The 24,742-nt window shown below is 44.1% G+C and overlaps 2 protein-coding genes across 7 annotated transcripts in view; one reads left to right on the forward strand and one right to left on the reverse strand.

The window, feature by feature from the left end:
• The window catches only part of TOR3A (torsin family 3 member A), a 64,251-nt gene that overhangs the window by 34,730 nt on the left and 4,779 nt on the right, over window positions 1-24,742 (forward strand). For 2 of the 5 annotated variants that reach the window (XR_013346928.1, XR_013346929.1), the window contains exon 7: window positions 1,381-1,644. The gene's annotated coding sequence lies outside the window, so the exon portion shown is untranslated. Of the gene's footprint in view, window positions 1-1,380; window positions 1,645-15,129; window positions 15,740-16,326; window positions 16,809-24,742 lie in introns of those variants that run through there. The other 3 variants (XR_013346925.1, XR_013346924.1, XR_013346926.1) reach the window with 3 other exon arrangements.
• Window positions 1-24,742, reverse strand: part of ABL2 (ABL proto-oncogene 2, non-receptor tyrosine kinase) — a 75,133-nt gene that overhangs the window by 23,471 nt on the left and 26,920 nt on the right. Inside the window, exon 1 of one of the 2 annotated variants that reach the window (XM_077825115.1) lies at window positions 6,011-6,113. The exons of the other annotated variant lie outside the window; for it this stretch is intronic. Coding sequence (XP_077681241.1) covers window positions 6,011-6,113 — 103 coding nt within the window. Of the gene's footprint in view, window positions 1-6,010; window positions 6,114-24,742 lie in introns of those variants that run through there. 2 annotated transcript variants of the gene reach the window in all.

Consider the following 24,742-nt stretch of genomic DNA (forward strand, 5'->3'; position numbering starts at 1 on the left):
GCCTTTAAAAAGGAATTTTTGAAATTCCTGTAATTTTTACAAGGGTTTCTCTGCATTCCTTTTGATGTTTGTAAGGATTTAACAGCAGCAAAAGAGAAACTAACTAGCCGGGGGGAAGGAGTTGAAACTGACTATACTTAAGGCCCTTCCTTTTCAGTTTTTGTTTTAAATTTCCCAGGAAATAGTGGATTTTTACTAAAAAAAAAAAAAAAAAATTAAAAATGGGAGAAAATCAGTTAAAAAAAACAACCAAAGGGTAGTGGGCGGGGGGATGTTTACTAACCATCTGGCAGCTGAGGAAGTCTTCCCTCCCTGCAGCAGCTGGGTGGTCTCAGCTGCCAGGACACAGCTTCTGCCCATCTCTCTCCACCACTGTTCAGAGAAAGTGGATGGGGCCATGCTGAAAGGCCAGTCAGGAGGGGAGTGGAAAGCCACAGCCACTGAGCACTGGTGCCCTTGTTAGACAGAGCCCCCATCCTGACCCTGCTGGCCCTTCAGCGCAGCCCTGCCTGCTTCCCCTGTGCAGGCTCAGTCTAGCAGGGGAAAAAAGACAAGGCTCTGTTCCCTGGGGCTCTGTGTCATCAGCTTCTGCTTGCAGAGAAGGGCAACTGCAGGTTGGGGGTTGCAGTAGCTGCGCAGTAGGGTAACTAGTTGGGCCGGGGCCTATTCCTGGCAGCTGAGACCACCCACATAAAGCCATGTCCACTTCTCCTGCCAAACAGAGTCCCTTCCTGATCCAAGTCCTTCAGAGCGGCCCTGTCCACTCCCGCATTAAAGGGCTGAGGCCAGGAGGGGGCTCTGTCCGACATGGGAAGTCATTGCTGATGGGGTGCATCCTTCCACTTCCTGCAGCAGTTGGGCAATCTTAGTTGCCAGAATCTGGCTCCCTGTCTGGCTCCCCCCCACTGTGCAAAAGAAGTGGATGGGCCTGCGATTTTTATTTAACTTTCTAGATTGAAGGGCTAAGGGGAAATCAGTAATTATCAATAATCATAGAATAATAGGACTGAAAGGGACTTTGTGAAGTCTTCCAGCCCAGTCCCATACACTCAAGGCAGAACTAAATATTATCTAGACCATCCATGACAGGTGTTTGTCTAACCTGCTCTTAAAAACCTCCAACGACAGAGATTCCACAACCTCCCTAGGTAATTTGTTCCAGTGCTTAACTACCCTGACAGTTAGGAAATTTTTCCTGACGTCTAACCTAAACCTCCCTTGCTACAATTTAAGCCCATTACATCTTGTCCTGTCCTCAGTGGTTAAGGAGAACAATATGTCACCCTCCTGTTTACAACAATCTTTTACGTACTTGAAGACTGTTAGACTCAGCTTTCTGCAGAATAAATAAACCCAATTTTTTTCAATCTTTCCTTGTAGGTCATGTTTTCTAGACCTTTAATCGCTTTTGTTGCTCTCCTCTGGCTTTCCTCCAATTTGTCCACATCTTTCCCAAAGTGTGGTGCCCAGAACTGGACACAGTACTCCAGTTGAGGCCTTATTAGTGCTGAGTACAGTGGAAGAATTATTTCTTGTGTCCTGCTTACAACACTCCTGCTAATACATCCCAGAATGATGCCTGGGAGAGACTCCGACAAACCAGAGAAGTGCCTGGGAGCCCCAGAGTGGAGTGTGAGACAAGAGGTAAGAAGTGGCCCAAGAAAAACCACAGCAAATGTAAAGGAGCAGACCTCACTGTTTGGTATAAGCCCCTAGAAAGGATCATCAAGCCTAGCAAGGGTGCTGTAGATTGTGCCAAAGACTGACTGAGGAGGAACCCTACAGAGGGTGGGAGGACTTCTTTCTGTTAAAGGCATTTTTGGACTTTTTGTTGGGACAACTGGGATGTTGGAAAGGGTGAGCTAAAGATGATGACCTGGCTGCAAGGCTGAGTTACCAGGCAGAGAAAGCACCAGAGCGACCATTGGCAGGGGAGCTAGCCCAGCCAGAGCACTGTGATGCCACACCTGGCTAAGAGGGGACACCTAATGGTGAATGAACTCTGTTACCACGGATTATTTTTGTTGTATCTAAGGGGAGGTTTGATATGAAGAAACTAAAAGGGAAAGAGCTCTGTTTGAATTGGAAAAATATTTCATACTTTAAAAGAATTTGATGAGAGAGTTTTTCCTGATAGCCTATATTTCCCCTTGCCCTCATTTGGCTATTATTGTTAAATTAATTGTAATACCATAGTGCCTAGGTGCCCTAGTCATGGACTGGGACTCTGTTGTGCTAAGCACTGTACAAACATGAAACACAAAGGATAGTCCCTGCCCTGAAGAGTTACAATCTAAATAGCTAAGGCAGGCACAGGGTGCAGAAAGAGGTGGAACACACAAGAATGAACAATGTGATGGCAGCAAACACATCGGTTTCACTATTTATTTATGTGGTGGGTTTAGATACGAGGGCATCAGCTAAAGGGACAGGGGATGTTGAAGGGGAGAAGAGGTCAAGGGGAGTGACGCTGGGGTGGAGAGACTGGGGATGTGGGGGAAGCAAAAAAGTTGGTTTTTGTTGTTGTTTTTACACTGAGATGGCTGTCCTCATGTAAAATTGAATAGCTATTGATGTAAAATCCTAGTGGAGACAAGGCCCTGTAGTGTTTACCTCAGTGTGGCTAGTTGAGAAAAACCTCAGGTGGGAGTACAGGGTTAACCTTGATCAGCCACACGAAGGTAAACGCTACAGGTCCTTGTCTCCACTAGGATTTTACATCAATAGCTATCTTGACATAAAAAAAAAATACACCTTTTTGTCACTGAAGGTTTAAGCTTCTTCATCTCATTACTCCTAAAATGTACACTGTTGCACTAGACTGAATTCCTCTCTTCTTTCTGTCAATACCCTTCCAAACATTTGTAGACTTATGTATTCTTTATCTTGCCTCTGCACCCCTTTTGATGTTTCTGAAACAATAGATCATCCTTGTGGCACACATCATTTTTTGTTTCTTCCCCAATTCCAAACAACTTGTGAACCCCAAGTGCCCAGAACCAAATACAACATTCCAGTTGCCAGACTTATACCAGGCTCATACAAAGAGACTACAAATCATCAAATTTGGATGTTTTAGGACAGTTGTTCTCAAACGTCTTTTTTCGCGGACCACTTGAAAATTGCTAAGGGTCCTGGCGGACCACTTAGTGATCTTTCCAAATGATGTTTGTACCGTTAGCTAACTATTATTGTAAGGCGCTTTGGATAAAAGAGCTATATAAAAAAACAACTCAATAATAAACTTTTGTTCTTTTACAAATAAAAGCACAACTCATATTTTAATAACAGTAGTCTTACCTTTCTAATGCAATGGATGTGCCCTCTCTCCCCCACCGTGGCAGCCCCCGAGCTGGGGCTGGGAAGGAGGGGGTCTCTCCCTCTCTCCCCCCACCGCGGCAGCCCCCGAGCTGAGTTAGAAAGGGCGGGGGGGGTCTCTCCCCCACCACAGACCTCACAGAGCTCAGGCTGGGAAGGAGGGCCATCTCTTCCCCGGCAGCTACAGTCCTGGAGCTGTCACCTCTTTCTCTGGCCACCACAGTCCTGCATATCCCAAATTCTCCCCACCCCCTCTTCTCAGCCTACTGCCCCCTCCCACCTACCTCCTATTCCCCCCAAGGCCACTACCTCACCTTACATGTGCATCTTCTCCAGGGTCGAGGCATCTAATTAGTGGAGCAATGCCTTTGCAGTTCCACTAATTAGGTGGGTAGCCCTTCATTCTCTTGTGTGTGACTGCCCAGGCACCCAGAGGAAACTATCCGCAGACCACCTGAATGGAGCTCACGGACCAGTGGTGGTCCACTGACCACAGTTTGAGAACCTCTGTTTTAGGGATTAAATTGTTCACCAGTTGAAGTCAGAAAGGAAAACCCTCTATAGCTCACTAGCAAACAACTAGATATATTATGAAGACATTGCACCTTCCACTGAAACATTTGGCATTGCCATTTTTAGATGCTCAACTGCAGATTAGAGGACCCATTGCTCTTTTCCAGGAGATCAATTCTTATATTATAATCTGAGTGGAGATGGTTCATTTATTGTTACAGTATAAGAGACTTCATCTTTCTCCCTAAAAACACCAGTAGCCTTGAAGCACCCTGGAGAGGAAAGGAGTGAATCATTAAAATAAAAGCACCTAGAGAAGTGGGCTTTATTTCAATTTTAAAATATATTTTAAGGTGACATAAAAAACCTCCACTTATATACTAGAGAGTTAACCTAGTAATCTAATAGTGGTGCGTCCACTACCATGTAGGAAAGTCACGTTGGAGGTGTCCTGGGAATGCTATGGAGACCAGGTGATCAGCCCAAGAAGAAGAAAGCATATCACCCACTTTACCCTTCAAGCCAATTAAACTCTGCAAGGAGTTCCATCCAACACCTTTAACCCAATAACAAATTAGAGGAGGGATATCTTTAGGGCTATCAGGCATACAAATGATTGAAGAAAAAAAACCTCAATATTATTGGAAAAAATATTAATAGAATTGGTAATAAAAACTTGTCATAGTGGGGGAAAAAATCTAAAATGACCCTATTAATATGCAATAATGAAGGTTGTTCTTGGGTGGGAGGAAAAAGAGCAGCAAACATAGCCAACTTTCAGTACTTTAGCTTTGTGAAACCCAAAGAGCAAATATCTTGGATATTTGCAAAAGTGACCTGCTTTATGAGAGCTGAGAAAATCCATAATGGCAAATCTATGTTACCACCACACTCGAGCAGCAGCAAAACTACAGACACAATGACAAGTTGGGGTAAAAGAGGCAATACGAACAGACACACAGGCTTGAAAGATAGCTGAGGAACTGTGTACACACTTATGATGAGAAATCTAGTACAGCTACATCCCCATTAGCAGAACAGATTCCACTAAGGCCTTGTCTACACTACTGGGGTAAGTCAACCTAAGTTACGCTACTCCAGCTGCGTGAATAACGTAACAGAAGTCGACATAGCTTAGGTCGACTTACTGGGTGTCTACACTGCACTGCGTCTACGGGAGACGCTCTCCCGGCAACTTGCCTTACTCTTCTCATTCTCGTGGAGTACCAGAGTCAACCAGAGAGCACTCTGCAGTCGATTTAGCAGGTCTTCATGAGACCCGCTAAATCAACCCCCGATGCATCAATTGCAGCAGCATCAATCCCCAGTAAGCGTAAACAGTAAGGAGGTCTAGGTAAGGGTGCATCTTCAAATATTAAATTATGGCAACTTATAACTTCAAAGTGATATTCTGCATATCAGGGAGCTTAGGAAAGAGGAAGCTAAAAATAATCACTTTTGGCATGTGAGAACTACACACTTCTCCTCTTCCACAGAATTCCAAGGTATAAAGTCATTTAGAGAGACTTACTACCACAAGTCAAGTGGCTGTCAACTGTATAATCTATTTCAAAGTGTCTCAAATGAACCTTCTACAATTCTGGAAAAGATTGAGAGCGCCAATACACATTTCCAGAAATATTAAACATGTAGAATGACAGATGGAAACAATTTTGGGGGAGGACACAGACTGTAATTTTACTGCAAAAGTAATATCTGAAAAGTGCACCCATCTGAGATTAAGTGAGCTAGAAGCATCAACGCTAACAGAATAGCTACCTGGCAAAGTGAGTTTGTTCTGCGGATGTCAAGTAGCAGCTATTCACATCCTCAGACAATATCCCAAATTATTTGATCTCCAAATCATATTTCAGTGATTTGAAGTAATTCTTTCCAACTCACGATTTTATCATTACTCCTGTAATGTTTAGTATTTTTCTTAAAGTCCAAACTCCTGGAATAGTATGAGTGCATTAGAATCTCAGTTTTTTGTTTTTGTTGTGTTTTTAAGATAAGTTTCTAGCCCTCAGGGTTGCAGAGAAAGGCTGGATAATATGAGCTAAAAATCTCAAAAGTCAGAAAGGAAATAATACCAAAATGATTTTTAAAGTCAAATCTCATGGTTTTTTGAGGTGTGACTGATGATTTTATAATGTTAGGGTTTGGCAATACTGCTTACCTTTCTGAGGATATTCCGAGGGCAAAGTTCCCCAGGTGAGCTGATACAATCTGAGTTTCCAGTACATCAATTTAACTCTTAAACGCAATCCCAAGATGCTCATTAGCGCAGGACTCACTGCTCAATTCCATCAAACCACAATGAATATTCAATAACTACCAAGTCTATACAGTCACTAGAAACACCAACACTGGCTTTAACAAAGTTTCCAAAAACTCATACATGTAGCACCAGCTGCCACATGTTGTTCAAGAGTATAGCTATTTTCTTTGTTTGACCAAAACAGACTTTATAATACTTTTTTTGTTTAAACACAAGAAAAATATTTTTAAAATGTGATGTCTTTCATGCCCCTCACTCCTTCGGATGCTTTTATGTTGAAAGAGCAAATAAGCTGAATTTTTTCCTTTCTTTCCAAAAAATGACAAGCTCAAGCATGAATACTCCTGCCCTCAGCCCATAAAAATGAGAGCAGACCAGGCAATGATATTAAGAATTTTTCTGGTTCTCACATCTAGAGCTTGAAAACTCACACTGTGAATCTGATATTCACAGCAAAACAACTCAGTCTTCTTTTATGCTGAGAGTTATAGTTGTGCCAGCTCTGTCTCTCTGTCTTCTCCAGTTTCTGAGAGAACCTTCTGAGTGGAAGAAAGTGTGTATGTAATCACAGATATGCACGCATACACACTATATTTAGGTACTGGCTGCAGTGTCATTTCCTGTTGGCTAAACCAAGACACTTCTAATTGGCTCAGTTGATGCAGACAAGGGACTCCATTCACAAGCCTGATTCCTGCAGCTGCTAAATGTCGAAGGTATCAATAGCACCCTCCAAGAGGGGAATTCATAGCTCAACTTGGACAGCTTTTCAGTTTCAGGCTTATGTCACTGCATTTGTTTTTTTCAAATCTGCTGGCAGCAGTATTTACCCACCATGCCTTTGCACCCAGCACTTAGGAACACAATGCACTCATTGAAATTACATGAGCTCAGAAGGAAGGTCTTTTTTCTAGCTTGTAGGTGAAACAGCTACTTAGCCCAGCAAGCTTCACTAAAGAACTTAAACAGGTACAAAAAGTTACACTTGCTACTGTGCATGTTAAAAGTAATCAATCAGTGTTACACAGAGATCACAAAAAAAAAAAAAAAAGATGGTGAACAGAGAATTAATCAGATGCCAACTTTGGACTGTTTCTTTGCCAATTAAATGTACTACAATATTAACACTAGTACCAGACCTACTAGGGAGTCAATGGAGGACAAGGAAATTGCAAAGAAATTAAATGAGTTGGGATTTGCTCTTCACCCCTAAAAATGTTGAAGATGTCAATCCAAGATCTACTCTTTGAGGTAATAAGGAGTAGGTACCACGAGAGACTGAAGTATCAAAAGTAGCAGTATTGGAACAAATAGATAAACTTAAGAACAAATTATTACTAGGACTGGATACATGAATGACTTGAGGTGGAACCTGAAGTGACTGAAGTGCTAACAAAGTATAGCCATTTAAATGCCCGAGGACAGTAAATGTTTTACCTATTGCTGAATAGAAGTGATGCTGAGAATCTCAGATCAGTCAGCCCACTTTCAAATATCAGGAAAACTGGATGAAACTATGATTAAAAATAGAATGATAATTATATGATAGGGACAAGCCAGCACCACTTATACAAAATAAATCATGCCTCTCTAATCTATTAGAACTCTGAGAATGTAAACTAAACAAAAGGAGAAACAGTTGACAATTTGTACTTTCAGCAAGCAAGTCTCTTGTTAGTGGCTATTAAGTTAATTAGGTTGTCATGAAGTCTAACGTAAAATCATATTGCCTCTATATAAATCCATGGTATGCCTGCACACGGATGTGGTCGCCCCATCTCTAAAAAGATAAATTAGAATTCGAAAAGGTTCAGAAAAGGAAAAAAAAAAAAAGATTAGGGGTATGGAACGGCTTCCATATGAGGAGAGATTAATAAGACTGGGACTTTTTAACTTGGAAAAAGATGACTAAGGGGGGGGATATGGTAGAGGTCTATATAATCATGACTGATGTGGCGAAAGTAAATAAGCAAGTGTTATTTGCTCCTTCTCAAAACACAAGAACTAGGGGTCACCAAACGAAATTAATAGGTACCACGTTTAAAACAAATAAAAGGAAGTATTTTTTCACACAACGCACAGTCAGTCTGTGGAACTCTTTACCAGAGGATGTTGTGAAGGCCAAGACTATAACAGGGTTAAAAAAAGAACTAGGTAAGTTCATGGAGAATAGGTCCATCAATGGCTTTTAGCCAGGATGGGCAGGGACGGTGTCCCTAGTCTCTGTTTGCCAGAAGCTGGGAATGGGCAACAGGGGATGGATCACTTGATGATTACCTGTTCTGTTCATTCTCTCTGGGGCACCTGGCATTGGCCACTGTCAGAAGACAGGATACTGGGCTAGATGGACCTTTGGTCTGACCCAGTATGGCCACTCTTATGTAAATTATTGTCATATGTCAGTAACTGATTTATAGCTAGAAAGTAAGAATAAATCATCAATATTTTGGATGGTACAATAGGGATCCAGAAGGTTACATGCTTACTAAATTTGTTAGTCTCTAAGGTGCCACAAGTACTCCTTTTCTTTATGCTAGAACCAGTGTTGCTAATTATAGTCCAGGATCTGGAAATGAGGATGAATGCTGAGATACCAACATTTGCAGAGGACAAAATTATTTAATTTACTAAAACTCAAATGGTGCTAACAAACCATTAAATTAATGGGAAACATGAATGCAGAGAAAATTCAGTATTGACAAATGCAAGATAATGCACACTGGAGGGAATCAGTTGAAATACCCATGAACATTGCTGGGTTCTAAATTAACTGTAGTCATTCAGAAAAAGACCTTGGCATCATTGTGGACATCTCAATTAAAATACCTGCTCAAATGACCAGCAACGGTCAAAAAAAAGGCAGACAGATCATCTTATGATATAAAGAATATGATAGAAAACAATGCTGAGAATAGAATGACACCACTATATAAGTCAAGGGTATACTCTCACCTGGAATGCTGTGTTCAGATCTGGTCACCTTATGTCAAAAAGATATAGCAGAAATAGAAAGGATTCAGAGAAGCACAATAAAACTTAGAGGCACAGAAAGATTTCTGTTTAGAAAGGAGAAATTATAGTGGTGTACAAAAGAGTGAATAGCATAGAGAAGGCAAACAAATACCAGATTTATCTTATTATAAAACAAGAACATGTGACTATTCCATGACTGAAAGGCAACAAAAAACTAATACAAGGATTTATTTCTGCTACCCACAAAAGTGTAAACGCAAGTTGTATGGCTTAAAATAATCACTAACTGATGGGGATAAGGAAGAAACCCTGTGAGCAGATTATTCCATAATTGTCGATTGTGGTGCTTCTTGCACTCTCCTCTGAAGAATACAGACCCTTCCAGAGACAGGATAGTGGAACAGACTGTCCACTTGTCTGAATCCATATGGGAACTCCTATATCCATCGAAAGGCACATGTCCACAATATACCCAGGATCTGCCACTGACTCACTGCGTGACCTTGGGCAACAAAATTTCTTGTAATTCAGTTTATACTTATCTGTAAAATTAATACAATTCCTATTTTATATGGGGGTTAAGAGGATCAATCTATGATTGTAAAGAACTTTGAGGTCTTTGGAGGACAAGAGCTATATTAAATGTAAAACAGCTTATCAAAGTGGGACAATACAAACCCCTTCTTATTCACCCCCGAATTGGAGATGAAATGGTTCACCACATCTGTGATGCCAGTTATTAGAAGAGTGTAAATTTTAAGTATTGTTTACACAACACCAACTAATACACTAAGCTTAATAATCAGAATGAAAGTTACATCAATACTACTAAGCTCGTCACAGTCAACTATCTGCAGTTTAAGAAAACAGAACAGTTAAATACTCTATTGTATACTGTATTTGGCTTTAGTTTATTCAACAGAAAGTTAACTAATAATGTAAGAAATGTCCCTTTCTGTGTTCCTCCTGCTGTGATAAGAACTTTTCTTTTTTGGTTTTACTCCACTTTCTCCTCTTCTCTTTCCTATAATAAATCCAGGCGTCTCTCTTCCTGCATCATTTCTATCTTTTCTCCCCTTCTTCTGATCTCCACATCTCTTGCTATCCCTTTTCCCTTCCCTCCTGCCCTACATTTTCTCTTTCTCCGAAGTCCCTCTATATATCCTATTTCTATTCTGAAATAGTCCATCCACCCAGGCCTTTTCTACCCTATAAAGTTGTGCTGCTTTATCTATACCAGTATTGTTAAAGCAGTACAACCCTTCTAGCATGGATGCAGTTATACTGGTATAAAAGTGCTTATACCTTATTCCAGGGGTGGGTAAACTTTTTGGCCGGAGGGCCACATCGAGGAATAGAAATTATATGGTGGGCCATGAATGCTCACAAAATTGAGGTTGGGGTGTACGAGGGGCTGCAGGCTCTGGGGTGGAGCTGGGGACAAGGAGTTTCGGGTGTACGAGGGTGCTCCAGGCTGGGACTGAGGGTTCGGAGGATGGGAGGTGGATCAGGGCAGGGGCGTGGGGAGAGGCTCGGGGGAAGCAGTGGCATGTCCCTTCTCCGGCTTCTACATGGAGGCGTGGCCAGGCAGCTCTGCACACTGCTCCGTCCGCAGGCACCACCCCTGCAGTTCCCATTGGAGTGAGTAGGAGCCGGAGTGGGGCTGAGCTGTGTGGTCTGGCCCCCCCAGCCAGCGCCCTGGCTGGAGTGGGGGCAAGCCACGTGGTCCGGCCCCCAACCCAGTACCCTGGCTGAAGCGCCGGAGAGCCACATGGTAAGGCTCGCGAGCTGGCTTAAAACGTCCCGCAGGCCGAATGCAGCCCACGGGCCGTAATTTGCCCACCCCTGCTTTAGCCAGAGGACTAAATCTATTAGCCAAACACATCGCCCATCCCACCTACTTGCTGAGAAGCACGAGGTAAGTTTCCTGCTAAGGTGCTGACCCTGAACCCTGCTTGGAGGCTTTATTTTTCCACAGTTTCCAGCCTGATAAATCTGAAGACCTCCCAGCCCAGACTCTACATGAAACTGGAAGAAAGAAGCAGCATTATCTGTTCCTCTCACACCCCTGAACCTCCTAGCTAAATCAAGGAGATGGGGACAATATTAATTATTTTTCCAACTCTTCTTCCCACCCCCACCCCCCATCAGGGTTTAGGACCCATCCTTCCACGCCTGCCCTCTGCTGCTGCTCATAGTTTCCTCAAACACCAGCATAACAAAAATTACTTGAGTCCTGCCAATCTCACTGTTGCTCACAGAACTTTGAATGGAAGCAGTAAAAACTGACAATCGGGTCAATTTCATTCTGGTGTACACTGGGATAGCTCTGAGCAGCAGAAAATGATCTCACTTCATTGCTTATATTTGCAACACTCAGAATTACATTTGGCTCACTTCTCTGGTTCAGTAGGATGGAATAACAACTCATGTTGACACAGTCAGGGAATAAGACTCACTTCTGGTTATTTAAAGATACCTTCGCCCACGTAGTTCTGCACATAGCTGTTTAAACACTATCCCTGCTACCACCGTTTGTGGTGGTGTGACTGGGATGCCAAAAAGGATTGGGCAAGGCAGTGTCAGCTATTTGTAACGGGAGGCCAGGCTAACCGCCATCACTACTATGTCTGTCTTTGTGTGCTGCCTCTCATGACTCATTTTCCATATATTCTGAAGGAGGAAGGAAGAGGGAGAGTTTGAAACTCCCACTGGGAGGTCTAATATTGCTGCCGAGTAAAACAATCCATTTCCTCCTTTTTCCTATGTAACAGTAAGGTTAGTTTTCAAATGAAATTAGGCTGTGATATGCGCCTCTGTGGACTTTACTGTGACAAAGACTTTGCCTTTCTGTAGACAGACTACAAGCAAAGTGTCCTAAGCCATGCAACATGAAGTATGTGGCCTTGTTTAAAGCATTTTTCCCACCACTGGTCTAGAACCAACGAAGCTGTCTACCAGTGGTAGTGTTTATAATTTTTATTGGACTTGCAGGTTCATTATGGTTGGGTGGTATTTTTTAAGTTATGCCAAGGATACCCAAAGCATATGGAGAGACACTCGGTATATAAATAAGTAAGAAGTGCTTTCAGGGCACAGGCTTTTTATCACCAAGTCATCTAAATCTGTTCAGAGCAAAGTTGGATCCCCACAAGGATAAAAATGCTTGCAACCTGTTTCTCTAATATTTCCACCATGTCTACCATTTGATAGTCAAAGGATAATTACCCAGTGTTCTGAGCAGGCTTGTACATCCCATATTGAAGTGCCTGCTGCCACAGCTTCACTGCTTTGGGACCTGAAAGCAGGTAGATTAAGGCTAGCTTGGGTATGTCTACACAAGCTGCAATCTATGACTGCTGTATAGACATACCCAAAGAATTGGAGATTTGCTCTCATTGTATAAACTAGCAAATTGTACTTGTTGCTGACAACAGGAGATGTGAACTGGTTCTGAATGCTCTTTGATGGCAAGTATAGATCTGAACAAACCCTACTCATCAAGATCTCTAGGGAAAATACTAAGAAAATTAAGCCATGCCATTCCTTAAAAGGAAAAGGCTTCCTTTGGTCACATGGAGTAAATCTGTATGGCAGATACATCCAAGTTAGTGTACTGCTTTGGAGGATCACCCAGGTAAATTTTATATTACATATCTTTCAGATAGAGCCAGTATAAAATCCCTACAGGAAGACTGACATGCTGTGAAACAGTTTTGTAAATTATTAATTGATATAATAAGCATGTTAGACTTGTAAACGTTGTGTCAAGGCTAAATCCCCTCCAGAGGAAGAAGGGAAATATCTAAGAAAGCACTTTACTCACTGTTTTGAAATGCAAGGTAGCATTTGCTTTTGCTATTAAGCCCTTTTATTTTGTTAATGTTTTTCTAAGATTGTCTGGTTGGTTTTTGCCTCCCTGCCACCCCTCTCTTGCTTTCCACAAAACAAGATTCCCAGTTGTTGCATGCCTACATAGGTTTGGCAAGACAGCTGACTGCTTGGATTACACTGGGCTGCATTGTATCCCTTTAAGAATGAGCCACACTTCTTCTAAGTACCTCCTTTGGGACCAGAGTTCAGTACATGCAGTGAAGTCAGTCTGGCTCTGTTTAACTTGGGAATTCCAAGATGACAGGAATATTGAATAAGATTTTTCACAAGAACAAAAGTTCCTCCTTGATATAAAGAACTGTTTAGTTGTGCAACTAAAGCTTTAGCACTGTGTTAGCAAACGCACTAACTTCCTTTCAAACTCTGTGTAAACAGATTTGTTTTGTCCAAGATGAGCATCTTAAGTGGGTGTTGACATATATTTTGGCTCCAGTTCACTATGTGAATCATCTGACTATTTAACAGCTTTATAAGACAAGTCTTACATTTTAAGAGACTAAATTCTGCTTGGGGTAGTTGTATCATCTAGTGATATTTTGTTTATCTCAAGAAGCAGCTTTGTTCTTTTTTTATATGTGGGAGAAGATTTTTTATTTCCTTGAATTAGGACATCTTCCTTGTGGCAGTGGTCTCTATCTATAAAGCCCTATCTTTTTCCAGTAGCTGTAGCCCTCCTCAAGGATGTGACTCAGGAAAGTAGGCTGCTTTTTCACCCCCTCATTGGTTCTAGACAAGTGGTTCTCAACCTTTTCCATGCTGGGGCTGCCTTGGGACCACTCTCTCATTTAGCAGCTTTGGAAGGGCAAGGAAGTTGCAAGCTTCTTAACATCTTTTTGCAACCCCAGTTGAGAACCCTGGTTCCAGAACAGAGGTGGGCAAGCTTTTTGACCTGAGGGCCACATCTGGGAATAGAAATTGTATGGCGGGCAGAAGCTATCAGAAGCTTGCATCACAAGAAAGGGAAAAAAATTCATAGGCAGGAATTGTAGACCAAGCTGGATGAGCAAGCATCTCAGAGAGGTGATTAAGAAACAGCAGAAAGCATACAGGGAGTGGAAGATGGGAGGGATCAGCAAGGAAAGCTACCTTATTGAGGTCAGAACATGTAGGGATAAAGTGAGACAGGCTAAAAGTCAAGTAGAGTTGGACCTTGCAAAGGGAATTAAAACCAATAGTAAAAAGGTTCTATGGCCATATAAATGAGAAGAAAACAAAGAAAGAAGAAGTGGGACCACTAAACACTGAGGATGGAGTGGAGGTTAAGGATAATCTAGGCATGGCCCAATATCTAAACAAATACTTTGCCTCAGTCTTTAATAAGGCTAATGAGGATGTTAGGGATAATGGTAGCATGACAAATGGGAATGAGGATATGGAGGTAGATATTACCATATCTGAGGTAGAAGAGAAACAGCTTAATGGGACTAAATCGGTAGGCCCAGACAATCTTCATCCAAGAATATTAAAGGAATTGGCACATGAAATTGCAAGCCCATTAACAAGTTTTAATGAATCTGTAAACTCAGGGGTTGTACCGTATGATTGGAGAATTGCTAACATAGTTCCTATTTTTAAGAAAGGAAAAAAAAGTGATCTGGGTAACTACAGGCCTGTTAGTTTGACATCTGTAGTATGCAAGGTCTTGGAAAAAATTCTGAAGGAGAAAGTAGTTAAGGACATTGAGGTCAATGGTAAATGGGACAAAATACAACATGGTTTTACAAGCAATAGATCGTGCCAAACCAACCTGATCTCCTTCTTTAAGAAAGTAAAAGATTTTTTAGACAAAGGAAACACAGTGGATCTAATTTACCTAGCCCTAGTCTACACTAGGACTTTAGGTCGAATTTAGCAGCATTAAATCGATGTAAACCTGCACCCGTCCACACGATGAAGCCCTTTATTTCGACTTAAAGGGCTCTTAAAATCGATTTCCTTACTCCACCCCTGACAAGTGGATTAGTGCTTAAATCGGCCTTGCCGGCTCGAATTTGGGGTACTGTGGACACAATTAGACGGTATTGGCCTCTGGGAGCTATCCTAGAGTGCTCCATTGTACCGCTCTGGACAGCACTCTCAACTCAGATGCAATGGCCAGGTAGACAGGAAAAGAACTGCGAACTTTTGAATCTCATTTCCTGTTTGGCCAGCGTGGCAAGCTGCAGGTGACCATGCAGAGCTCATCAGCAGAGGTGACCATGATGGAGTCCCAGAATCGCAAAAGAGCTCCAGCATGGACCGAACTGGAGGTACGGGATCTGATCGCTGTATGGGGAGAGGAATCCGTGCTATCAGAACTCCGTTCCAGTTTTCGAAATGCCAAAACCTTTGTCAAAATCTCCCAGGGCATGAAGGACAGAGGCCATAACAGGGACGCAAAGCAGTGCCGCGTGAAACTGAAGTAGCTGAGGCAAGCCTACCAGAAAACCAGAGAGGCGAACGGCCACTCCGGGTCAGAGCCCCAAACATGCCGCTTCTATGATGAGTTGCATGCCATTTTAGGGGGTTCAGCCACCACTACCCCAGCCGTGTTGTTTGACTCCTTCAATGGAGATGGAGGCAATACGGAAGCAGGTTTTGGGGACGAAGAAGAAGAAGATGATGATGATGATGAGGTTGTAGATAGCTCACAGCAAGCAAGCGGAGAAACCGGTTTTCCCGACAGCCAGGAACTGTTTCTCACCCTGGACCTGGAGCCAGTACCCCCCGAACCTACCCAAGGCTGCCTCCTGGACCCAGCAGGCGGAGAAGGGACCTCTGGTGAGTGTACCTTTTAAAATACTATACATGGTTTAAAAGCAAGCATGTGAAAGGATTACTTTGCCCTGGCATTCGCGGCTCTCCTGGATGTACTCCCAAAGCCTTTGCAAAAGGTTTGTGGGGAGGGCAGCCTTATTGCGTCCTTCATGGTAGGACACTTTACCACTCCAGGCCAGTAACACGTACTCGGGAATCATTGTACAACAAAGCATTGCAGTGTATGTTTGCTGGCGTTCAAACAACATCCCTTCTTTATCTCTCTGTGTTATCCTCAGGAGAGTGAGATATAATTCATGGTCACCTGGTTGAAATAGAGTGCTTTTCTTCAGGGGACACTCAGAGGAGCCCATTCCTGCTGGGCTGTTTGCCTGTGGCTAAACAGAAATGTTCCCCGCTGTTAGCCAGAGGGAGGGGGGAGGATTGAGGGGGTAGCCACGCGGTGGGGGGCGGCAAAATGCGACCTTGTAACAAAAGCACATGTGCTATGTATGTAATGTTAACAGCAAGGTTTACCGTGAAAGAGTGTAGCCACTGTTTTATAAAATGTGTCTTTAAATACCGCTGTCCCTTTTTTTTTCCTCCACCAGCTGCATGTGTTTCAATGATCACAGGATCTTCTCCTTCCCAGAGGCTAGTGAAGCTTAGAAAGAAAAAAAAAAAAAAAAAACGCACTTGAGATGAAATGTTCTCCGAGCTCATGCTGTCCTCCCACACTGACAGAGCACAGACGAATGCGTGGAGGCAAATAATGTCAGAGTGCAGGAAAGCAGAAAATGACCGGGAGGAGAGGTGGCGGGCTGAAGACAGGGCTGAAGCTCAAATGTGGCGGCAGCGTGATGAGAGGAGGCAGGATTCAATGCTGAGGCTGCTGGAGGACCAAACCAGTATGCTCCAGTGTATGGTTGAGCTGCAGCAAAGGCAGCTGGAGCACAGACTGCCACTACAGCCCCTGTGTAACCAACCGCCCTCCTCCCCAAGTTCCATCGTCTCCACACCCAGACGCCCAAGCACGCGGTGGGGGGGCCACCGGCCAACCAGCCACTCCACCACAGAGGATTGCCCAAAAAAAAAGAAGTTGTAAACTTTTAAAGTGCTGTGTGGCATTTTCCTTCCCTCCTCCACCACCCCTCCTGGGCTACCTTGGTAGTCATCCCCCTATTTGTGTGATGAATGAATAAAGAATGCATGAACGTGAAGCAACAATGACTTTATTGCCTCTGCAAGCGGTGATCAAAGGGAGGAGGGGAGGGTGGTTAGCTTACAGGGAAGTAGAGTGAACCAAGGGGTGGGGGGTTTCATCAAGGAGGAACAAACAGAACTTTCACACCGTAGCTTGGCCAGTCATGAAACTGGTTTTCAAAGCTTCTCTGATGCGTACTGCGCCCTCCTGTGCTCTTCTAACCGCCCTGGTGTCTGGCTGCCCGTAACCAGCAGCCAGACAATTTGCCTCAACCTCCCACCCTGCCATAAATGTCTCCCCCTTACTCTCACAGATACTGTGGAGCATACAGCAAGCAGTAATAACAGTGGGAATATTGGTTTCGCTGAGGTCTAAGCAAGTCAGTAAACTGCGCCAGCAAACGTCCAAATGCACATTCTACCACCATTCTGCACTTGCTCAGCCTGTAGTTGAACAGCTCCTGACTACTGTCCAGGCTGCCTGTGTACGGCTTCATGAGCCATGGCATTAAGGGGTAGGCTGGGTCCCCAAGGATACATATAGGCATTTCAACATCCCCAACAGTTATTTTCTGGTCTGGGAATAAAGTCCCTTCCTGCAGCTTTTGAAAGAGACCAGAGTTCCTGAAGATGCAAGCGTCATGTACCTTTCCCGGCCATCCCACGTTGATGTTGGTGAAACGTCCCTTGTGATCCACCAAAGCTTGCAGCACTATTGAAAAGTACCCCTTGCGGTTTATGTACTCGGCGGCTTGGTGCTCCGGTGCCAAGATAGGGATATGGGTTCCGTCTATGGCCCCACTACAGTTAGGGAATCCCATTGCAGCAAAGCCATCCACTATGACCTGCACATTTCCCAGGGTCACTACCCTTGATATCAGCAGATCTTTGATTACGTGGGCTACTTGCATCACAGCAGCCCCAACAGTAGATTTGCCCACTCCAAATTGATTCCCAACTGACCGGTAGCTGTCTGGCGTTGCAAGCTTCCACAGGGCTATCGCCACTCGCTTCTCAACTGTGAGGGCTGCTCTCATCTTGGTATTCATGCGCCTCAGGGCAGGGGAAAGCAAGTCACAAAGTTCCATGAAAGTGCCCTTACGCATGCAAAAGTTTCGCAGCCACTGGGAATCGTCCCAGACCTCCAACACTATGCGGTCCCACCAGTCTGTGCCTGTTTCCCGGGCCCAGAATCGGCATTCCACAGCATGAACCTGCCCCATTAGCACCATGATGCATGCATTGGCAGGGCCCATGCTTTCAGAGAAATCTGTGTCCATGTCCTGATCACTCACGTGACCACGCTGATGTCGCCTCCTCGCCCGGTATCGCTTTGCCAGGTTCTGGTGCTGCATATACTGCTGGATAATGCGTGTGGTGTTTAATGTGCTCCTAATTGCCAAAGTGAGCTGAGCGGCCTCCATGCTTGCCTTGGTATGGCGTCCGCACAGAAAAAAGGCGCGGAACGATTGTCTGCCATTGCTCTGACGGAGGGAGGGGCGACTGACGACACGGCTTACAGGGTTGGCTTCAGGGAGCTAAAAATCAACAAAGGGGGTGGCTTTACATCAAGGAGTATTTCAGGCAGGACTTCACGGAGGGTTCCAATAAGAAATGGTGCACCTAAGTTATTGTTCTTATTGGAACAAGGAGGTTAGCCTGGCCTCTGATTGATACATGGCTAGATTTACCTCGCTGCACCTTCTCTGTGAGTGACTGCAGTGTGACCTAGAGGAATGAGTCCCCTAGACGGGGGAGGAGGCAAATGAGTACAAAACAAATCTGGTCTATTTCTTGTTTTGATCCACTCCATCTATCTTTTACATCTTTGGCTGGCAGCAGATGGTGCAGAAGGACTGCATGCCATCCACATCTCATGGCTGCTCAGCAGAAGATGGTGCAGTAGGACTGCTAGCCATCCTCATCTCTTGCCTGCCCGGCAGAAGATGATGCAATAGGACTGCTAGCAATCCATATCGCCTGCCTGCTCACCATAAGACAGTTCAATAGGACTGACTGCAGGACTAAAGAGAATGACCTGGTCAAGTCATTCCAAATTTAGTCCCTGCGCCCATGTCTGCCCAGGCGCTCCCAGCCGACGTGGCCAGGAGCACCTCGGACATGACGAGGACGGCTACCAGTCGTACTGTACCGTCTGCTGCCAGAAGGCAATGGGTTGCTGCTACTGTGTAGCAATGCTGTACCGCATCTGCCAGCACCCAGGAGACATACGGTGACGGTTACCTGAGCGGGCTCCATGCTTGCCGTGGTATGGCGTCAGGAAAAAAGGCGCGAAACGATTGTCTGCCCTTGCTTTCACGGAGGGAGGGAGGGAAGGGGGGCCTGACGATATGTACCCAGAACCACCCGCGACAATGTTTTAGCCCCATCAGGCATTGGGATCTCAACCCAGAATTCCAATGGGCAGCGGAGACTGCGGGAACTGTGGGATAGCTATCCACAGTGCAACGCTCCGGAAGTCGACTCTAGCCTCGGTACCATGGAAGCACTCTGCCGAGTTAATGCACTTAATGCACTTAGAGCATTTTCTGTGGGGACACACACACTCGAATATATAAAACCGATTTCTAAAAAACCGACTTCTATAAATTCGACCTTATTCCGTAGTGTAGACATACCCCTAGATTTCAGTAAGGGGTTTGATACCGTGCCACATGGGGAATTATTAGTTAAATTGGATATGATGGGGATCAATATGAAAATTGAAAGGTGGATAAGGAAATGGTTAACAGGGAGACTACAGCAGGTCCTACTGAAAGGTGAACTGTCAGGCTGGAGGGAAGTTACTAGTGAAGTTCCTCAGGGATCAGTTTTGGGACCAATCTTATTTAATCTTTTTATTCCTGACCTTGGCACAAAAAGTGGGAGTGTGCTAATAAAGTTTGTGGATGATACAAAGCTGGGAGGTATTGCCAATTTAGAGAGAGACCGGGATATCATACAGGAAGATCTGGATGACCTTGTAAACTGGAGTAATAGTAATAGGATGAAATTTAATAGTGAGAAGTGTAAGGTCATGTATTTAGGGATTAACAACAAGAATTTTAGTTATAAGCTGGGGACACATCAATTAGAAGTAACGGAGGAGGAGAAGGATCTTGGAGTATTGATTGATCATAGGATGACTATGAGCCGCCAATGTGATATGGCCGTGAAAAAAGCTAATGTGGTCTTGGGATGCATTAGGCGAGATATTTCCAGTAAAGATAAGGAGGTTTTAGTACCGTTATACAAGGCACTGGTGAGACCTCACCTGTAATACTGTGTGCAGTTCTGGTCTCCCATGTTTAAGAAGGAAGAATTCAAACTGGAACGGGTACAGAGAAGGGCTACTAGGATGATCCGAGGAATGGAAAACCTGTCTTATGAAAGGAGACTCAAGGAGCTTGGCTTGTTTAGCCTAGCTAAAAGAAGGTTGAGGGGAGATATGATTGCTCTCTATAAATATATCAGAGGAATAAATACCGGAGAGGGAGAGGAATTATTTAAGCTCAGTACCAATGTGGACACAAGAACAAATGGATATAAACTGGTCATCAGGAAGTTTAGCCTTGAAATTAGATGAAGGTTTCTAACCATCAGAGGAGTGAAGTTTTGGAATAGCCTTCCAAGGGAAGCAGTGGGGGCAAAAGACCTATCTGGCTTCAAGATTAAACTCAATAAGTTTATGGAGGAGATGGTATGATGGGATAACATGATTTTGGCAATTAATTGATCTTTAAATATTCATGGTAAATAGGCCCAATGGCCTGTGATGGGATGTTAGATGGGGTGGGAGCTGAGTTACTACAGAGAATTCTTTCCTGGGTATCTGGCTAGTGAATCTTGCCCACATGCTCAGGATCAACTGATCGCCATATTTGGGGTTGGGAAGGAATTTTCCTCCAGGGCAGATTGGAAGAGGCCCTGGAGGTTTTTCGCCTTCCTCTGTAGCATGGGGCACGGGTCACTTGCTGGAGGATTCTCTGCTCCTTGAAGTCTTTAAACCACGATTTGAGGACTTCAATATCTCAGACATAGGTGAGAGGTTTATCGCAGGAGTGGGTGGGTGAGATTCTGTGGCCTGCATTGTGCAGGGGGTCAGACTAGATGATCATAATGGTCCCTTCTGACCTTGGTATCTATGAATCTATGAATGCCCTCAAAATTGGGGTTGGGATATGTGAGGGGGTGCGGGCTCTGGTTGGGGGTGCAGGAGCATGCTCAGGGCTGGGATTGAGGGGTTTGGAAGGCGGGAGGGGGATCAGGGCTTGCGCAGGGGGTAGGGGTGCAGGGAGAGGCACAGAGGTGCAGGCTTCGGGCAATGCTTACCTCAAGTGGCTCCCAGAAGCAGCAGCATGTCCCTTCTCTGGCTCCTACACGGAAGCGCAGCCAGGCGGCTCTACACGCTGCCCTGTCCACAGGCATTGCCCCTGCAGCCCCCACTGACTGTGGTTCCCAGCCAATGGGAGCTGCGGGGGCAGTGCTTGGGGTGGGGCCAGTGCATGGAGCCCCCTGGCTGCCCCTACACGTAGGAGGGGGAAGGGGGCCACGCCACTGCTTCCGGGAGCTGTGTGGAGTAGCCCCTGACTCTGCTCCCTGGCTGGTGCTGGGCAAGCCCCAGACCCCGCTCCTTAGTGGGAGCTTGAGGACTGGATTAAAATGGCCCGTGGTTTGCCCATCCCCATTCTAGAACATTATTTTAAACAACACTCTGCACTTCTAGAGCACCTTATCCAACCCTGTAAATGCTCTGTAAGCTTCACAATACTCCCTTGAGATAACTAAGAATTATTAGCTGCTTTTCACAAATGAAGAACTGAGGTACAGAGGCTGCAACTTGCCCAACGTTATGCAGCAAGTCAGTGGCAGATCCAGAAACAATCTATAACTTCTGACCACCAGTGTTGTACAACAGCCTCTATATAATGGACCCTTTAGCTTATAACAGAAAGTTGCTCTAATGCTAATGCTTTGTGAAATAGTTCAGTTTAAAATTTCTTTAGAATAACTATGTACTTCCTACTGAGCCTCAGCACTGCCAGAATGGTGCAGAGTTCCTATTGTTTACAAATTAAATGTCAGCATACTGTTAAGTCAACATAGCAATAAAAATTTTGTTATTAAGCACCTATAGCCTCCCAATGCTTTCAGATAGCACCTTCCAGCAGCACATCCTAGGTGAAATGTGAGTTAAACCATATCTCCCAATAAACCTACCTCTAAAAACAAAGTATAAACACCGCACATTTTTGTGTTTTTCTTTTTGATGAGCCAGTGAACAGTTATTTCAATAAACATGTGAACTTCAAGATCTGGAGTCTGGAAAAGTTAAGTAATATGGCAAATTACAAATCATATTGATCAAAGGCATTTAGCTAAACAGAGAATCATCACCACACTTACAAGGACTGACTAATCAAGGCTAGTATATCCTTTCACGATTGACATCAAATTCAAACTTGGCAATTTAGCCAAACTCTATCCCTTCTTCCGCCAAAAGGAGATCAGGTGTAAGTGATGCACAGCAACCAGTGGAACAATTGTTAGCAGCAGTAGAATTTCTCCCCATTTTTTAGAAAGTGATTAATTTAACAGTTTTGCCCATAGAAGCAAGAGATTTATGGCAGGAAATCAAACCTAATAACCCATTTTTACCTGTTTATTTAAGTGTAAAGTGACTTTCCCTAATTCAGCTTAAATGACAGCTCCACAAACATTCCCTTTAGCCATCACTCATACTGATTCAGCCATAGTACTGCATAGCAACATCAAATCCCCTATTCATTTACAATGGATTCTTTCTAACCAATCAATCCCTACATTAAAGTGATACATATACTTAAATCGGAAGAAAGCTGGCAGTGGTACAGTGGCAACTGATAGAATCACTATAAGGGTGTGGAGAAAATAAAGTGAAGGAAGGTTCCTCGATTTTAACGCCAGAAGGAACCATTGCAATCATCTAGTCTGATCTCCTAACACAGGCCATAGAGCTTCCCCAAAATAATTCCTTTTGAACTAAAACATATCTTTTAAAAAACAAACAAAAAACATCCCACAGGTAAAAGGCAAAGGAATATCCCTGCTATGAAAGCAAAGTCTCAGTACAAAAGAAAAGTCTCCTACTCCTCCACAAACTTCTGTTTATAATTATCTGTCATTAACTTCAGCCACATTTGAGTTCTAAGGATGTTGAAAAGAAAGGGCGGGGGGGGGGGGGGGTGTTGTTGAAGGCAATTTTGCTGCAGACATGTCATGACTCTAGCCGTATGAAAATCCTATGGAAGCTGCTATTAAAAGCAACTTGGAAGCTGATTTACAAAGATCTCCACAAAAATTGGCAATGGGCATGTGTAGTATCTGAAACCATTTAACTCATTTTTTGAGAATGATTAGATTACAAGTTGGCTCTGTCCTGATAAAAATTTAATTGCAGATCTGTATTGTCTACTCCTACTTCCCATCCTCTCCCTCTGCTCTATGTCTCAAAAGAAAGAGTGGGTTTCAACATAAAGTGACAACTTATTTCTTTTGAAAGAGACCCTTATTTCTAAAATAAGGTTTTCAACAGTGACAGCTGGTGTAGCAACATATTACTAATGCTAATATTGGAGCCTCCTTGTTCCACAACTGACTTCAGACCACTGGCATTATTATGTTTGCTTTAGTTAGTGTGCCAACAAAAGAAAAATGCAGCACTGAGAAAGAGATGATAGGATGATACTCAACAATATTTAATAGAGTACAGGTGTGTACTCTAAAGGCAAAACTGACTCACCCAATTAAAATGTATTAATTGACAGGTATAGTATATAAAGATAACTAGGGAGAATTATGAACAAGCTTGGCTTTGTTCTTCACATACAAAGTGACTTTCTGTCCTAGTCTGAGCCAAATATATAAAATGTGGGTCAATTCTTCAAGTTAAATTAGGGTAGGGATTGTGTCATGGTAACACTGATCCTTGGAGAGAAGAAGCTAGTGCTCCTGCGACTGGTCAGTGGAACCCCAATTAGAGTCTTAGTGACTCCTTTTAACCTCAGAGGGAGGAGACCAGCAGGTGAAAGCTGTTTGAAACCAGGAGAGCCAGTGACCTGGAGAGCCAGAGCTGCCTGAAAGAGAATGGCAGGTAAGCACTGCCTGAGAGCACAGACTCGAGGACCAAGGAAAGGGGCAAGTGAGAGCTGCCTGTGAGAGACAGGGAAGCTGCAGAAAGCTCTAGAGGCCCTCTCTGGGAATAAAGAGGAATTGGCTAGGCAGCCAGCAGAGGGCCTAGCCTGATGACTTGCAGGAGCAGGAGGCTGACAAAGGTTGAGGCCTAGGAGAGCAGAGGGGCTAGTCTGCTGACCTTCCTGAGCTGGAAAGCTGGCGGTGGGAGGCTGAAAAGGGGGGAGAACTAAGAGACCAGTGGAGGGGTTAGCTTGCTGTCTTTACCAAGCCAGAGAACCAGTGCAGGTGGCTGGGAGAGAGGGGCCCTGGAACAAGGGCAGAAAGGAACTGGGAGATGAGTGCTCTTAGAGTCATAGGTGAGTGACCTGGAAATGGTGTTGCTGGAGAGGGGCATGGAAAAATCCCTGTTGTTAAGTAGTACTATGGGAATTTGAAGAATGGCTTTACCATGAGGTTTCCACAAACTACTGTCCATTTACAAGAATTATGCCTAGAAGTGGGTCTTAGTATTGGACAATGCAAGGGACTATGCTTTTTATGACCGGACTAAGAAAGACCTGAGGCAGGCAAACTTGCTGTGCTGTGCTGTGCCACAGCCTACTGCAAAAGGGCACCCCAGCCTCGGGCTGCCTTTTGACAGAATGTTCATTT

Source organism: Eretmochelys imbricata, chromosome 8 (genome assembly GCF_965152235.1).
Source record: "Eretmochelys imbricata isolate rEreImb1 chromosome 8, rEreImb1.hap1, whole genome shotgun sequence".
Classification (NCBI taxonomy): Eukaryota; Metazoa; Chordata; order Testudines; family Cheloniidae; genus Eretmochelys; species Eretmochelys imbricata.